General features: G+C 37.5%; 1 protein-coding gene across 1 annotated transcript in view; it reads right to left on the reverse strand.

The window, feature by feature from the left end:
* LOC130581972 (voltage-dependent L-type calcium channel subunit alpha-1D-like) overlaps positions 1–18,745 on the reverse strand; it is a 35,472-nt gene that overhangs the window by 12,594 nt on the left and 4,133 nt on the right. Inside the window, exon 3 of the mRNA XM_057380402.1 lies at positions 9,129–9,232. Within this exon, the coding sequence (XP_057236385.1) occupies positions 9,129–9,232 (104 nt within the window). The remainder of the gene's footprint in view (positions 1–9,128; positions 9,233–18,745) is intronic.

The following is an 18,745-nucleotide window of genomic DNA, read 5'->3' on the forward strand; positions in this document are numbered from 1 at the left end:
AAGTACTGGACTGTCTGTCCAGTTGAGGTCATGATKGGGATCAATCCCTGAACTATCATGGAATTATAATAAAAATAATGAAATCATGTTATTTGACATGGAAATTGGATAAAATGGCTTCCTAAGGTCTTTTTGAACCTGAGTTTCTCCAGAAATCTCTGATTCCCTGAATGACATGTGACTCAAGACAATTAGTAACTATATTCTCCCACCACAACATCTAATATGCCAACATTGTAACAACTTTTGGTGTGATCCACAGCTCCAAATGTGTAAACCCATTTGCTAGAAGGATCAAACACATTCCAATTTATTTGACTATCAATACATAGATTTAGGGGCAGACAAGTATCTTTTGGACTGTATTCTAAGTACGTACATCTCAGTATTTAAAGTCAAGCTTGTTCTGACTAACATTTTAATCATTGAAGGGTTTGGGTCGGGAGGGACCTCAAAGCTCATCCCATTCCATGTTCCTGCCATGGCCAGGGACACCTTCCACCATCCCAGATTGCTCCAAGCCCCATCCAACCTGGCCCTGGACACTTCCAGGGATGGGGAAGCCACAGCTCCTCTGGGCAACCTTTGCAGTGTCCCACCACCCTCACAGGGAATAATTTCTTCCTGGTATCTAATCTGAACTCCCTTCATTCAGTTTTAAGCTGTTTACCCCTTGTCCTATTGCTACTCACATTAATCTTACAATAGGGCTTAAATTAAAAGCAATTTCATTTACTATGAATTTTCAACTCCTTTATGCATTGGAAAATTTCACTTGAAAATATTATCCAATTAATATGCTCTTAAGGGGAGATTTATTAAAGCACTCAATAATATCCTTTCTCAAATGGAAAATATTAGAAAATTAGCATAAGACAGAAAAATATTCTAAAGTGGAACAATTGCCAATAAAAACRTTGCCCTAAGAAAACAGAGCAGAATAACACAAAGTCTCAGTTTTTCAATATAGCATTTCAGTTTGGTGACATACTTTATTTATTTGGAATTGCAAAGACATAATCTCTCCAAGAGGTTTCTTATTCATTTTTATTGGCTTTTTTTGTCTTTAAACATGTCAGAACAAAAAATTAGTGTTTGGAGGACATCAGTAAATTTAAGTGTTAAGCTGTTTCCATKCAGATGCTGCAGGTTTTTTTAATTTTGTGTTACAGAAGCCACACAGCTTTCTGTTGCAAAAGCTGAAAGGCAGGCACTACATCCTTTACAGCTGAGGACTTAATTCAACAGCAGTTCAGTTTGGCACATGGGGATCGTCTGTTCCATCTGATGGCACTGTAATGAAGCTGARAAATGCCAGTGCTTGCTTTGCATTTGCTCCCCTTCACCTGCCACCCAAGGGCGAGGATCTGTGAGAGGCCAGCTCGTCACAAAACAGCCCATGAAAGAGAGAGCTCCAAAGATCTCTCTGAGAGATAATCACCCTTTAAAAAATAGACTCATTTCACAAGTCAGTAAGAAACTGTTTGGGTTATGGAATGCTGGGTTTAAGCTTCTCTCAGAGAGGATTAGAGACTGTCCTTTACACCTGATTGAGGCAACGTACTCGTGACTCACTTCCTACAGGCAGTGTCTTTGGGAAAAGAGCTATCATGGCATGGTAGGAAATGAGAAATAACAAGCCTTGATGGCTTTTACTAAGTATTCATGTCTTTTTATTAAAGTCCTTCAGGTATTTTTCATTAATTCAAAGGACATGTGACGTGTAAGGGTAAAGTAAAACAAAAGCTGTTGTTATTATATAGAGTGAAGTCAATTAAATATTTTTTTAATTAATCAGCTGGCAAGGCTGATACTTTGAACAGSACTTCACCCATGGCTGAACCACTCTTTAACTCTGACTTCACATTAAAACAGCTGCCTGCAGAGAATTAAACCTAGTTTTTTATGCACACTGCTAATTCTGACCTTTCCGTTTAATACTGCACTGAAGTCAGACGCTGCCTTGTTGTAGGCTGCTGCAGTTTATCAGCAGGGGGAGATGCAAGGGTGCTTATTTCCACAATAGTTAAAAAAAATATTTTTAAAACTTGACTTTACAGAACTATAACACATGAGAAGACAATTTTCTTCAGTGGAGGGAGGAATCTGACTCTATGGCTTTTTTTCTGTCACAGCCACAGTGAAGGGATGCCCCTTAGACACAAACATACATACTCCTTTAAGTGAAATACCATGAATAAGAAAGGAGAATTTAATAGAATTGGAAAGTAATGAGCTTCCTGTTGGCTAAACAAAAGCTTTTCCTTTTTTTTCTTGGCCAAGAAATAAGTTTTTTTGAATAAGTTAATGAAAATGAGAAGAGAGAGAGAGATGTTGACTCTTTAAAGCTTCTGACAAAGATATTTAGATAAAAAAAGATATTTGAATATTTAAATACAGAGACATTGACTGATTGGAAGGAGGGCTACAAAACCTGCCTGTGCAGCATTTCATGGCTGTGGAGTGGGCAGGGTGGGTCCAGGGCAGAAAGGAAGAGCTTTGGGCTATGTAGGCAGGACAGGGAGTGACGTGGCCAGACTGGTGGCCTGAACTGGCCTCCCTGCCATCAACCCAGCAGCCACTGAAGCTGACAGGCTCAGGAAACTGCACACTAATTGAAGTAAGTGGACTAAAGCTCTGTAAATATTTGGATTCACAATGCCTGTGCTAAGAGCTAACTTTRAAATACGTGTTTCTTTCTGGTTTTATAAAATGACCTGGATGTGACATCTGAAAGCATTCTGGGCAGGGGGGCTGCATCTGCAGGACAATAGAGATATCACTGACAAAATAAGGCATTTAATTGAGACTAATTTATATAATCTCATGTACTTTTAGGGATAAATAACCTATTGTATAAAATGGTGGGTTTATTTCTGTTGCCCAAAAATTCCTTGTCTCCTAGCAGAAAGATGATCTCATTTCTCTGTTCAGGCAAACACCATCATCATCAATGGTTGTTGAGGCAGAAGCATATAAAATGCAGGGCTTGAATTCATGCTTCAATAGTCTGGGGTAATCATGCCACATTTTTCTTTCTTCAGCAGAGTGAAATAACTCCTGCTGGTAAGCATCAGTTGGGAATGGCTTGATGCAACAAGGTGGAAGTGACAGCAGGGATCACTTGCTGGGATTCAATTACATCTCCCTGGTTCTCACACCTTAAATGACAGGCAGGGTCACAGTAACCAAAAGCCCCAATACAATTTGTGGAAATGCTTGTGGTACCCTCTCCCTTCTCTGTGTATGTTCACAGATACAATAACTGSAGACACCTGCAGCAGCCTCCTCCCAGCAGAAAGCTTTCCCCTGCTAAAGGCCAGATTCATTTCATAAGGGAGCCTGTGCAGCACCASGAGCGATGCTGAAACTCCTGTGCATCTCTAGGCAGTGATGACATGGAACAAATGGGTACTTTTGATGCCTGAGCATAAACCAGGACACAAATCCTTTGTTAGCCGTATTCCTGCCCTTTTGAGTCCCTGCAAATGCAGTGGGAGGGAGAATGAATCTCCTGCAGAACAAGGTCTGCTGTGTGGAAAGTGTTAAGCTAATTCTATATGTGGAACTGCCACCCAGACATCCCAGACTCTCATTTATGCACAGAGAACAGCCACATAACAACAAAAATGTACTCACAGGAGTACAGTGTTGGCCACCAGCCTTGCAGGAGAGGTTTCACACAGTGGTAACCATACCAACCAACAAATTAGCAGAATCAAGTGAGAAAACTAAAACTACTTCAAGTGTATGGCTAAGCGTGGACAGCAGCTCACAGCTGGGTGTAAAGTGTAGCAGATGTGGAGAGACATAAAAAAGGTTGAGGAACATCACATCCTTAATTACAGGAGATTTGTATACATCACTGTCAGCCCTACTTTTAGGGGAAGGAAAAAATCACAGGCTGAACACTACAACAATTTCGGTAGGATAAAACAAACATTCCAGCAGGAATTCTCCTTGAGCAAGGAGTSTTGGGCTCTAGGTGGGGAAATGCAAGCTGGTATTACCAGTTCATTAGCAATTAACAAAATGTGCATTTGACAGCTCCAGCTCTGTGGAGCAAAGGGCCTGTACAGCCTTATTGAGCCAGAGTGCACAGGAATGCTATGGGGTCATCAGTGGGAACAGCCAGATGGGGAACCATTWGACAGAGCAAAAAAAGTGAGATCTGATGTTTCAGACCATTATCAGATCAGCATATTAAGATGTACCCCTTCTGTCCCGGGTCAAGACCCATTTGGCTCAGGACACACTGGATTTCTTGGAAGAAGAAGGGGCAGTTCTGAGCAAGGACCAAACCCTGCCATCACCTAAACCATCAGGACACACTCTCTCAACAGTTTCTGAAACTGCCATGGTTTGTTCCCTGCCAGGGGCTCACCAGCAAGAACCTCAAGCATTAATCCCTTAGAAACCTTGCCAAGAAACCTCAGTGTGGGTAAATTCAGACAGAACTGAAATAAAATCAGGTCCCTCCAAGTTGTTATTCAAGAGTAGAGAACCATGCCCACTGAATTCAGTGGTTTCTGTCTAAAACAGTCAGTTACTGCTGCATACAGCTGAAAGCATTTGCTGATTAATTGTTGTCAGTATGTTCAACTGATCAATCCAGGATAACATTTCCTTGTTTTGTATCTATTTGTYTGTGAGCTTTACTTTCACCAGGACACAGAAATTAAAAGAGCTTCAGCTCATAACTTCCTGAGATCTACAGCTGGAGTTCTTCTTCCATGATTTCAGTGTATATTTGGTTCATCTACAGGAAGGAGTTAAATTTTCAGCAATAATTTTTATTTTTTATTTTTCACTAGGCCTTCCTGCTGCTGTGAAAATGAACACTGTCAAAAGCAGTTCATTTTCCTTTTGCAGAAAGGCTATGGGTGACAGTTTGCTGCCRTTTTCTATTTGGTGCATCATTATTCAAACACCATTCTCTACAATTTTTTCCATATATACTGTAGAAAACAGTTCTTAGGTGTAKGAGCTTATCTGCACCAACATATTTYATATGACATTAATTGACAGATATTGCTGTGAGATTAGGGTGGATGAGCACACACCCTTAGCTTTTAAAATCATTATGTTCATACATTGCAAATATTACTGGGGGAAAGAAACTGAAAAAATTAACATTCACTTAGTAACCTGCAAGATCACATGTAGGAAGATGTAAGGACATGTCAAAGCTTRTGTTTTGGTGTCCTTTTGCAAGGCAATAAATTCAATTTATGGATTTATTAAAGTGTGTTTGAAAGGTTTTATTTGTTCCCATGGCTACCCAAAGAAACACCAGTGCCTTGAGCAGAAAATGCTGTCAGCAGAACCCATCCCCTAATGATAAGGACTATCTTCAGGAATAGATTATCATGCATCATTAAAAGCCATGCCTCTTGATAAATAAGTTATGAAGCTTTATAATTTATTATTTCCTCTGTTCTTAGCAAACCAGTTTAATACATGCTGAATTACTGACACATCTATTTTAACTTTTTTTTTTTTTTTTTAAAGTTTAACACTTTCAGGATGGATGAGCATCCCTATCCTGATCTTCACTTATTAACTTCCAAATAACCTTTACCTTATAATTTCTAACTTAACTTTCCATTTCAGTTCACTCTCTTGCTCCAATAGCTATGATGTGCTCGGGTTTTTACACTGAAATATTTGGAGGAGGTCTGTCCTGAGCTCCCAATTTCTGTGTCTAATATTCCATCCCTTCAGAAAATTCACTTTTAGAMCAACATGAATACTTCTGGCATCCARTACAGAGTAAAAATTAGAGTATTTTGGAAAAACTGAATTAACTCAAGCCTATGAATTCTCCCCATCCTTGTTATTCATTAGAATACTTGGGAAAAAATCACCACAGCCAGCTTCCATGCAGMAATTACAATATTTACCACATGCAGATTCCATACACACATTGTTTCTATTCATTTACACCACTGATATTAAAAATATGAACTCTACTTTTAAGAMTGTCACCTACTGCAGGCAAGACTGACATGGATCACTGGGAAATACTCACCTTCAGAAAAGAGCTAGATGKGAAACAAAAGATCTGCCAAATCATCATTCTCATCCATTTTACAGTATCTAAAGACAYCAAACATGCAGTGCACAAGAGGCATTACAGAAACACAAAGGGGCAGATGGTCACACAGTAACAAAGGAGTGCAAAGAGAATAACTGAATATTTTAAAACCACAAACAGATCAAAACAGCAAACAGATTTCAATGTACACAGCATAGCCTGAGCTACAGGAAGTATCACTTTCATACAGGAAAGGTATTAGGCATTCAGATTCCRCCTTCAAAATCTGTATGCAAAGCCATGCTTTTCAATAAGTTGCCATAATTTTTGCATTCTTGACATTTGATTGGTTTAGCAAAATYTATCTGTAGATTTATCATAAACTAAGCTTCATGTTATGGTTTGMAGAGTATAAAACATAAAAGCTAATAACTTTTAAACAAAAACAAAAGAATTTATGTGCTACATATTCAATGCTAGGCTCAGAATGAAAAATATCTTTTGACTAAGAAACAAAAATATCCATTGGATTTTACTAGTACATCAATTTTATCCACTAGTACACCAATTTTTATCCAAAATTTAGACTAGACTAGTAGGTCTAAACAGAAAGTATGGGGAAAATCATTCATATGAAACTGTCATATGCTGATCACAAAAAAACAGAGCAACAGTATTTCACCCAGGCCCTTGTTTGTCAGAGTTTCAAACAAGTATTCCAGGACATTCTCTTCACTTCTGCACCAAACTCAGTTTGCTATAATAGGTATCTTTTAGGAGCATTCCCTTTGACTTTCTCTTTCCACTTTCAATGTCAGTCCTTGGTGATATTTATAAATCACTTGTTTCAATACTCTAGTGTCATTTTCTTTAGAAAGAAAACAAAAATGGGAGTTTTAGGAAGGCTCTTTCATGTATTTAGGGCAAACATGGATTCAGACAATTCATCAAGCACCCTGAGCACTCAATTGACCCTGGCTGACACTMTGGCAGAAAAATAAATTTACCAATTAATGGCTAAATGAATTSAAGGAAATTTCACATCCCATTTGTCACTGCCATTTCTGTGCACAGGAAATCCAAGGGAAGCCAGTGAGGGCTGTGAGGAGCATTAGAGCTCTGTGGGTCACACAACAACTGCAAATTGGTGGAGATTTCTTGTCTGCAGAAAGGAACCCAAGGRCAAGGGGACAGTTCCTCCCTAAATTCAAATGGCACCTAAAAAACTACTCCCTGTTGCAACAAATATATGTGTCTAATGTTGCAAACCTCACATAGCATTTTAAATGTATTAAATCAAATGCTAAGCTGATTCATGGGGGGTATCTCAATTTCCATGACTTCAGGAAAAGAAATTAACATGTGCAACAAAACACCAAATTTGGCATCACTTTCCCTACAATATTTTTTAAGAACAGGAAAATCTAAAACCAATAACAATTTGAGTCATGGGAGGAGAAATAGGAAAATTCATTATCTGTTACCAGACACCTTCACAGGACAGGAAGAAAACTAATTGGTTTTTACAGCATTCTTAAGGGCCAGAGAAGGAACTGTGAGAGCCTAATCCTCTAATGACTGCAGGGGAAAGTCCAGTCGCACAGCAACATTAGGTAACAGCATCAAAAGAAAAAATAAATTACTCTGGAACTACCCTCATTTATCTATCCTTCTCTTTCTTATTTCATTTTCCAGCCTGGCTGAAGGCTAGGCCCTTGTTTTGCAAAAATTTACACATTTGTCTTTACAGGATAGGTCTTGGAAGGAAGAGATTAAATCTAAACATCAGCAGTGTGGTTTTAGCACTGATATTTTGGTTATAAACATCTGCTTTGTAGAGCAAGTCTGAAGTGAGGTAGAACTGTGCTTTCCCCAGTTCCCCGTGTGCAACAGTAACCCATCATGGATAAATAACCAAAGATTTAAAAAAGCACATTGTAAAAATCACTCAGCAGATAAAAATGCCCTTGTAACACAGTTACATCAACACCTGGAAATTTTGTTTGCTTATCTGACTTCCAGGAATATAATAATGCATTATCATCTCTTTCAGATACAATGGATACAGTGTGGCAAAACCACAAATAGGGCTGCACACACTATCAGCATCCTGAGGACACCATCAACTGCAGCTTTCCATGCAGAAATGTTTCTGTTGGCTGACAAAGAAGGCACAACTGGCCTGAAACTGCCAGAACAATATCGTTTGCTGTATAACTAAAAACTAATACATACAATCATAATAATTTTCTTTCCAGCATTCAAATGCTAGCTGGATCTTTTATTTATTCATCAAAAAATATATTTGCCATAAACTGGAGTTTCCCAAGCTCAAGTGTGTTAGAAACCAGGAAATGGCAAAGGAAATAGGGTTATAACCTGAAGGGGTTCTTCTTGTGAAAACTGGGTAAACTCTTGCCATAAACTACAGTTTTAAAGCACATTATACACATCTAGAACTGACATGACTTTAGTTCTTGGCTGGAGCCTGGAGTGMATAAACCAACAAAAAGCTGTGACAACTATATTAAATTGACAATTATTGATGAATACATCAGTTCCTGGTGCAGGTTGTCACAGCATTTCACAGCTCTCCAGGAATTCTGTGCCAGRGCAGCACAGCCACACTTTGTGAGGCAGACTTTGAAGCACTTACTAAAAATATTTTTCAATATTTTGAGCAAAATATGTGACTGGTAAACATAAATAAGACTCCAATTACTCTGACTATTCAAAGAAARGCAAAAGTTGGTCTTTCAGAAAAAGACACTTGTACATAACAACAGGGGAGAATATTTGTACAGGCACACCACCCATCTCTGTGCACAAAATCTTTTTTCCCTGCAGGAATATTATAGAATAAGGAGATTAGTGGYTCATTTAATGAGTACTTTTAGCAAGCATGGTGAACGTGATGTCAAGACAGATACAGGCACTCAAATCACACAGTTCAGTCCAAAGAGCAAACACTGGCAGGATGACATTAGAATCTCAAGTGCATGCAAAAAAGCCATTGCTGAGCAGCTGGAGTAAATGCAGAGGCCATCTTACAAGTAGCAGTAGCATACACAATGTTAACTCAACTGCTTACCCACTAAGTACACCAAGAACCAGGTTAAGTACGAAAAATGAGCCAAGGATGATAAGACTAACAAAATAGATCCATGGCCACTCACATCCTATTGCATCATTTACCTGTAAAACGCAAGGAAATAAGTTATGGTTCAGCCATTCATTAAACAGCAGAGTCCTTTTTGCAGCTGCCAGATCACGTAGGTGCGACACAAAGTTTGTGGCCTATCTTAGAAAAAATGAATGAACAGTTGTTTAAATTTACTTACCCAGATTTTGTTGTAGATGTGATGCTTTAGAGGATTTATTRAAATGACTTCTAAGTCCTTGAGAATTGTTAGTCTTGTTTTTATAATTTTGCCAAAAGGACATGAAGAGTATGTACTGATATGTCTAAACTCCAATTTTGRTGTTTGTATGTTATTTATATGAGAGTTACGAGAAAACTTTTTGTATTCTAATTAGAGAAGGAAGCAGTAGAGGTTTATTAAAAGATGTCATCCCAACTGAAGTCTCACCTGTATGAGATAACCTGTGTGTTCATGGCAACTGAATTCAGGACTCTGCCTTCATGATGAAAAAGGTGTATGCTTACCCGCTCAATACACCAAGAACAAGATTTAGTACGAAAAATGACCCAAAGATGACGAGACTGACAAAATACACCCATGGCAATTCAAATCCCATTGCATCATTCATCTGCAAGAAATAAGATGATCTTATAGAGCAGATCACTATAATAACAGCAATGAAGAGTCAGAGAAAGGAGAATTTGATCATTCAGGTTAGATAACATTCTATGCATTCCTTCAGTAATCAAAGAACAATGAGAGCAAGAAGGCACTGGCCACATTCACTTTGCTTTTCTAACACACACCCTAAAACAAAATGCTGAGTGAACTTAGCATTTGGATCAGAAATATTATCAAACATAAATGGAGCACTGCAACAGCTTTGCTCTTTAACAGTAAGAACATGAATTAAAATTCAGATCTCCAATGAGGATGATGATCAGAAAATATAATGAAATATTAGGATTTTTAGTTCACATGTATCCTATCTACATGAATGATCATTTTATTTGAGAAAATATACAGCAATGTGTATTTCAACTGTACAAGCAAAAATACTTTTTGTAACATGGAATTCCAACAGCTTTTTCCTGAAATAAACCAGTCGATTGCAGTCAGACATTTTAAATCAGTTAAAAAAGAAATAAATAAGAGTGAATCTGTGTGAAAACATGAACACAATATTAAGAAAATGAAAAACTGAAAACAAATTTTTGAAACACAATGGAAGCATTCCAGGAAAACTTCCAAATATGAATTATATCTAGATCAAGGCTGAATGAAATTTAAAAAGTTGTGCTGATTCATTTTTTTAAAGTGAGGTTGAGATAACTGATAACTTTCAATATGCTTTTTATAGACTCACACAAGGTTTTYCATAAAGAACTCTTTCACTTCCTATTCTTAGCCAGCTCAATATACCTATCAAAGGATGGACTTGTGAAACACACCATGGAGATCTAAAATGGCCTATTCAGAAAAACAGATATTTTAAAACAGGGAAATTTGGCTTTGTGTATGGGATTCAGGTGCAAAAAGACATTTTGATAAGTCCCAAAAAGAATTCTGACATTAGGCTTCTTGAGGAGGAATTATTTTGGCTTTTTTGTTTATACTGACAAGTTTGCATTTGATTATTTTTAGGATATTTTATAGCCATGAAAATTCAGCAGACAATGAAATTACACATGGTATTGTAGAACAACCTAGCTGCAAATCTGTTTTGTCTTCTGTGAACACCGCTGTGTTTGTTGTATGTGAAATTTGTGCTTAGGCTTTGAGCTCCATTGCCAGTCAGGTTTGACTCCTCCCCTTAACATCTCTATTAGAACAGACCTACTAAACATGGGAACAAACATTTTACAAAATTACTTCTTTTATTTTTTCCTCTGTCTTTTAATTATATATCATTATTTCACTTTCTGCACAGGGACCCTGTGGATGGTTAGACAGAAGCACTAAGTCTTTGCTTAAAGGCTCAGGCCATAGGCATTTGCCTTCAGTGGTGATCTGCAATAACATCATTTATATTTACTAAAGTAAACAAACCTCCTAAGTAACCAAAACAGATCATTTTACACAGCTTCTTCATGCATATTAAAAAAAAAAACAACATAAAAACAAAAACAAAAAACTATGTATCATCTTTTTTAACTATGTATCAGCTTTTTTTGATTGAACTGAAGWACTGAAAAGTAACTTAAAATTACTTATATTTGCTACAAAAAAAGAAAGAAAACTTGAAAATATATATTTGATTTAGATTTTTTTCCTCCTCTTTCAATAAAACTATTTTGGAGAGCTTAGAATGGAAAAGGGTATAGCTATTCAGTAAAACTGGGATCATTACCTTCACTTTCAAAYGATCCCAAGCTTTCATCATTCAATTCTCATTCAATATTCATACAGAGAACAGTCTTTCACAATGTTGCACTTATACCAACCTACCCAGTCTTGTGGAAATGCTTTCAGCAATCCTTGGCACATCAGGGGGCTCTGTCAAGGACAGTGACTGCGATGTTTTGGGTTTTATCCTCCACACCCATTCTGTCAAAGTGAGTCCCCTAGCACTGAGTCAGCCAAGCTAATGAGCAGAACATCCCCTTGCCCAGACTGAATTTCTGCCTTGTCCCAGAGTACATTGCCCTTTGAATCTTCTTTCAAGCATAGGCACATAGCCTTATGTTTTAAGAATAATATTTACTCAATTTTTAAAATTATATTTGTAATTATTTCATTACTTTAGAATTGGGTTTGCTTCATAGACCTGAGTCATACCACACAGGCCAAGTATTTTTCTAGCAATAACTGATCAGAGCAAATGTTTTCATTAAATTCCAAATACATCTGAATATATTCTGCATCTAACAATTATACTATTAACAGACAGCTGCTTGCAACTCATCAGAGGCCWGAGCAAAGAAATAAATTCATCTGGTATCGGTGCCAATGTTTTCCTGCTATGTACCATTTTGAAAAACCTGAGAGATTAATATTTGCAATTTTATTTAGAGCAGAGCTTAAAAAACAGAGCTCTGGGAATCACTGCAATACAACTCCATATTCTGCTTTTGCTCACCAAGAGAGCTTTTTCAAGCAGCCAGGCATTCTGCTAACTYAGTAACCCAGGAGTAAAGCTGAAATTCTCATGCTCTGTATAAAGGCTCTATTAGTATGAGCAACTGTGATTTGCATTCACTTTATAACATGCAACATATATAAAAAAATCTCCATTATTAGGTGGATTTTAAGCCAATGTTTCAGGTTAATCTACCTAGCACTAATGCCTTGTGAAGCACAGCTAACCTGTGCCAGGAGAAAGCTTCAGTTTGGACAAAGACTGAACTATTTCAAAAGCATTCCACAACTCAGGAACACCTGATCCTGGTAGAACACCTTGGCACTAATCTAAGACTGATTTCCTAAAAAGAGCAGCCTGAAACTGCTCTGCTCAACAAYTTTACCATTTAATTAAAGATACAATTAAACTCTAATCAAGTAATGCATTGTAATTTCTATTCATGAAGCAATATTTCAGATTGCATTAATACCAGAGATCAAAGTACAAAAAGAAGTCCTTTCCTTTTGGAAAAGTTTGCTGCTCATTCCATGCATGTCAAATGGCATTTTCTATAACTTCCAATTAAAGAAAGATTAAAGGAATCGATTTGCCTTCTGATTAAAAACTGAGACAGAGATTGGTTTTAATATATGAGAACAGAAAAATCTCCATCCTCAAAACCAAGATATATTCATTTGAAGGGATTAATGCTGACTCACCCAAAGTGCAGAATAAGGAGTTAAAGTCACAGATTCCAGATGCACTAAAGCAACACCAGGAATTCAAGGAGATTTCACCTCTAAAATGCTCAGCAAAATGTCTTGCAATAATCCCCTGCCCTGTGGCTCAGGGGTACACTGTACCAGAAGATGTGTCACATTTAGGGGCTCTCAATCGACTTGTTCTGTCTCTTTTAGAGACCATGAGGCTTTTAGCCTTCATAACTCCTATGGCAAGGGCACCACCAAGCACCACCCTTCTCACCCTTTGTCTTTTTAAAGTTTGGGTCTTCCTTTTTCAATTTCAGTTCTCAGTAGTTTGTCCATCACATCAACCAGAGAGCAGACGAGATAATGGGTGATACAAAGGACAAAGTATTTTTCAAATCTCCTAATTCTGTTTCACCATAATAATTGATGTGTACTATGCATTAATTGTTTGGCTCTTTATATTTACAGCTTATATGTTGGTGAGTCTGCAGTGTTGAAGAATTATCTTAGCTGATTGGATGAACTTGGTACAGTCTGAAACTGYCTCAAGTGGCATTTGGGTGAATTATCTTGTGAGCTGTGCTGCAGATGAACTCAACTGTTATTACAACACAACATAAAGGATCAGAGACCAAGACTGAAGTAAAACGGGGAAACAGTTTGCAGCAGATGTAACCCTTTGTGTTACACAGCAGCAGATGGCAAACTTCAATCTAAAGCATCAATTAGAAACCATTAAAATCTCCCTATCTGTGGTAATTTATGCCTATCTGTGGTAATTTATGCCTATCTGTGGTAATTTATCCCTATCTGTGGTAATTTATCCCTATCTGTGGTAACTGTGAGTAAAATCCTCGTATGCAATTGCATGTAAATCAAGGTCTTACTTTTCTGTACACCTGGTATTCTTTTGTTGAAAATTCTTGTCAACCAAATTTGAAATTAATGTAAGATCTAAYTGGGACTGATAATAGAACAAAACCTCTAATTCTGCATTCATACCATTACAGATAAAAAGTGCTGATGCATTAATCTATTTTATCTTTCCATGATGTTTCAAACCCTCTTAATTTTGTAAAGTTTCTTAGTTTCCATAGGTTTTAACCTTACCTTCCTCTTTTCATAACATTCCAACAGACACACAACTGGTAGTTTTACTTAGTGCTACCCATATTCYGCCTCATCATCCTCTGCATTGCTCAGACTGACAAACTCAGTCTCTTGACAGGTGTAAAAATCCCTCTGACATCAGTATTTTGTGAAGTGGGACTAACCCTGTGTTCTTCGAAGCCTACAAGGGAGGTTCACAAAACCCCAGGTCAGGCTATTTATTCCACTCAGTGTAGAGAACACCAGAGAGCTCTTCAAAGCTGCCTGGCTTCAAAGGTTCTGTCCTGAGATATTCTTGGCTGAAGTGGAGTTAAGTTAAAGCTGACTTAAAACAGGCTGTGCTTGAAGCACAGCAGCCTCAAGYTGGTTTATAAAGGCATGGAATTTTATATTTGATCATATCTGGATTGTGGAGTCAGAGCACAGATTTGCCTGACACTCTCCTGGCTGGACAGGCTCAACTTTGCTCAGACCCAGACTGGAGAGGCACTGGTGGGGTGTGTGCTGAGATCAGTCTTTGTTAAGCATTTCAGCTCACCAACAACTGGAAAATGAGAATTCCATGGCTCAGCTATCAAGATAGGTCTAAAGAGATCCCATAGAGAAGTGTAAAAGTGTCACAAGAACCAGAGAGTTGATAATTGCTTAATCACCCTGAAATTTGGCCTCTATCTCCTGTGTGTAAACTGTACTGTACAATTGCACACACAATTGTACAATCAGAGATGTGATCCTCTCAAGTTAAACCTTAACTTGGAAGACACTGCTTCAGCTTAATGAATTTGCTTTGATCAACCTGAACAGACCTCATTTTCCTCCTTCTATTGGTTTTATCCTCATTTAGCAAATTAAGTATAAAATTTCAGTACTCAGATAAAGCATTTTCTCTTCAAAACATGATTGTTTATAAATTTTTACTGTGATTGTTTGGAAATGAGTTTAGATGCAGRTCTTTCTTTTTCATTCAGTAACTTTGTATTGTATCTAATGCTATTTYAGCTAATTCCTGTTAGTGCCATTCCATTAATCAGCTTACTGTCTTTAACCAGGAGGAGGGGCTGGGCGGAAATCAAGTAATTGTTCCAAGGAAAGCCAAGATGTCAAACGTGACTGCTAAGGAATTGGTTTTTTCTTTTTCAGCTAACTGTCTATCCCTGCTTGAATCTGCAGAGCAGATGGACAGAACCACAATAAAATGCAGAGTTCTACCTCCACAAAACACTAATGCAGAGAGGTGTAACAAAATCCGAGGGTTGGACTCCTTTCATGGATTGCAGCATGTTAATTTCAGATTAACAATTTGTTGGTGCTTCTACCTATTTCTGTATATTGCCCAAACTAATTTCACAAAATAAATTTATTTAACCTGTGCATAGATTTGGTTTGTTAAATCTACGGGCTCAAAAAACAATGAAGTAACTAAAGTGATGAACAATGAGTTCATTTTTTAAATAGCTAGCTAAGGTGTATGAAAACGAACAGTTATAGCATCCACACTGTACTAAACACCTGTTTCTTTTTGAATCTCCAATGCCACTTATATATGTACAATAAATTATTTAACAATTGGATGTATTTAATATTTCCCACATGCTAGATTAAAAAAAAAATGCTAGTATAATAGTATTTACTGTTCAATTAGATGATATAAAATTGTTACCTTAGTTTATGAGGTAAGAAAGAGCAAAGCCCCAATATCCATGGAAGATTTAAATTTACCTATTAAACTGTTATCCTGGGACAGACTGGGAACTAGGGTTGTTGTGAAATAATTGTTTGCTTCTTGGGGCAAAGCTTTTGGAGGAAACTCCAGCTGATGGGCCAGGGGAGTTCTTAGCACAACCTCAAGTTTCGCCTTTATTTCCAATCCAGTTTCTACCCAGTTTTATTTAAAATGTCTGGGGAGAAATAATAAGTTCTTCTTATTATTTGCAATGATCTGTGACAAGAAATTAGTTCCACGCTTTGACTGCAGTACAGGTCAGCAGTCAGCTGAGGCTGAGATACCAGATACCTTGTCAAAGTCAATCAAGTTCACCTCATGGAAAAGATATTTCCCTGTGAGTTAGTTTAAAATCCTCCTTGTGTGGGGTCTTTGATGATAAGATGCTTATTAGAAAAAAATTATACTTTACCATATATTATGAATATATATATATGTATATATATATATATATATATATATATATAAAATATATATATAATCCCTTTTGATCCTAATTTGAACTTTTAATCTGTATATTCCTTGGCTTGGTAGCTCTGCTTGCCTGTCTGAATTTGATCATTCCATTTTCTCTGTCTCTGAAATTAAGTCCTGTCTCTTTGCAAACCAAAATTGGATGATTTGGAACTTTTAATAACCAGAGAACATAAAAAGGTAATTAGCCCAAATCATTACTTAAAAGGCAGGAAGGTTAAGATTGATTTTAACATGRAACAGGATTCAAGTAGTTAAYGCTCTGATTGAAAACAAATTCTGCCTGCACTCCCTGGCTCTTTAGGGAGATTTATGCAGTATATTAATGCTGTCATCCAAAATTTCTATCACTCTTTCTCCAGCTGTACGTCATGTGTTAACTTTCTGCCTGTGTAGTCATCRAGGGCTGGGAGCTGTGTGCATGCAGCACATGGATGCCTTTGGGGATGAGCTGACTTGTTTCACTCCAGAGCCTCCCTCAGATGACCTGTGAGCTGCTGAGCAATGCTAACAGGACAGCACCAGGCTTTCCGTAGGTGCATGAGAATAAAAGGCAGAAATAAGCATTTTCTCTAAGATTTTTCTACCATTTTTCCACACAATTTTTAACTGCGAAGTATTTGCAACTGGTATACAAATGGAAAAAAGCTGCCARGCATTTTTTGACTTCTCTCAGACAGTAAACCGAAATTCATTGCTGACAAATATTGTTTGGATGCAGGAGTTTGCCTTCCCTTTCTGCAGGTGGAATAGGACTAATATTACCTCTTAAACCACCCATTAGATTATTAAACCCTTCACTTCAAAGTTCTAGAATATTGTTGCTTATTTGACTCCTGGACACATTTTTGAAAGGTATTTTTAGGCAACTCCTTGTCAGTCCTCTGATGACAGTTTTGATAACACTTCAAAATATTTTGCAGCTTTTTGTTTATAGCCTAATAATAGATTTCCTGTATGAGCTGAGGGGTTTCCTTGTATGACATGTATTTGTAAAACATTTGTTTGTGTTTAGGAAATATCCTTGGCTGCATACAGCTGGTTTCAAGTAGACTATGCCTGATTCTGTCCTTAAAGATCCATAAATAGAAGAATTCTAAAAAGTGTCAGGAGCTCCTGGCCTGATCTGACTGACATTAATGCTGGCTGTACAGACACTTATGTAAAAGTGCATTTAGACATACACAAGAGTGCAGTGCAGCCTAAACAGTCTGTGTTACAAAAAATGGTGGATTTTTTTCAGATATGCTAAGATGCTTCAAGGACTATATTGGGGAATACAAAGCTTAATTTCTGTAACAGGAGACAGGTTCCTAAGTGCACCTTTTTTGTTATAAAAGCAGAGGAATTATGAATGAAGTATTTCTTTGATGAYAATATATGGTGTTAGCAAAAGGTAGTAACAGTTTTTAAAAGCTGACATATCAGTAAAGGATATATTTAAAAAAACTGACATCCCTTTCCTTAAACCTTAGAGGAGTTTTAGGTATATTTTAGATTGCCTAGACATTTCAAGTAATGAACCAAGTATTTTAAACCTTTAGAGAATCCTTTAGAGAATATCTTGTTAACATATCAGTGAGGTGTTTTAATAGGCAAAACCATGTTAGATATCAGTGTGTTATTATTCAGCAATTTTAGCTCGAGTGCTTCAGTCTCAGAAATCTCCAGATCAGACTGAGCCRTGCTAGACAGGTGTTAGAGAACTGAGGAACTGTAAATACCAGAGTTAGTAATGCAGCATCTGTCCATAAAATTGACCTAGTAAAATTCAGTAGCCACTAATTTCATTTGTCCATCTTTGAATKGGCTGTGCTGGCACCCCATCCCATTAAGCACTTTGTTTCTCAGAGGCTCTGACCATCGTCAATTCAAGCTACACTTGGATTCTTCCAGTGTAGTAACTCAAGATAACTTCACTATGGTGAAAACAAGAATTAAATGTGATAATTTTGGTGCTCATGGGAAAATTGGGGGTTTTGCTGGCAAGTATCACTGCTCATTATCCGTGCTCCCATGTATCAAGTGAAGCAGCTAAAAATAAAAAGCAATTTACAAAATACGTGTTTGCCATTAATAGATTATACATCGAGATGTTTCGAAGACATGGGGAAAATCTGGAGCCAGATATGCAAATGCAGATTGGAGTTTTGCARTTCCTGAGAGCCTGCTAGCACAAATTGAGAACGAGACAAAGAGTACTCTGCTCTCAGCTTCAGAATGTGAGCCAGAGCATTAAACACTTGGGCACGCAGAGTGATAACGCACAGTGCCACTTGGCTGATAACAAGGGCTGCACCAGCATCCAAAAATCCAAAACTAAAACCATCAGCCCCCAGTTAGGGCTCCAAAAAAAAARAAAACAGAAAGGAYCATGACTGGGAATAAACACGGTCCTGATACAAATGGAGAGCATATACAGATTTGTTTGTGCAGCCACAAACAAACAGTTTGGGAGCACACAGGCTTCACTTGTGAAACTAGGAC

The sequence above is a fragment of the Malurus melanocephalus genome, unplaced genomic scaffold (assembly GCF_030028575.1).
Source record: "Malurus melanocephalus ecotype Western Australia unplaced genomic scaffold, MMel_1.1 scaffold_452, whole genome shotgun sequence".
In the NCBI taxonomy this organism is placed as follows: domain Eukaryota; kingdom Metazoa; phylum Chordata; class Aves; order Passeriformes; family Maluridae; genus Malurus; species Malurus melanocephalus.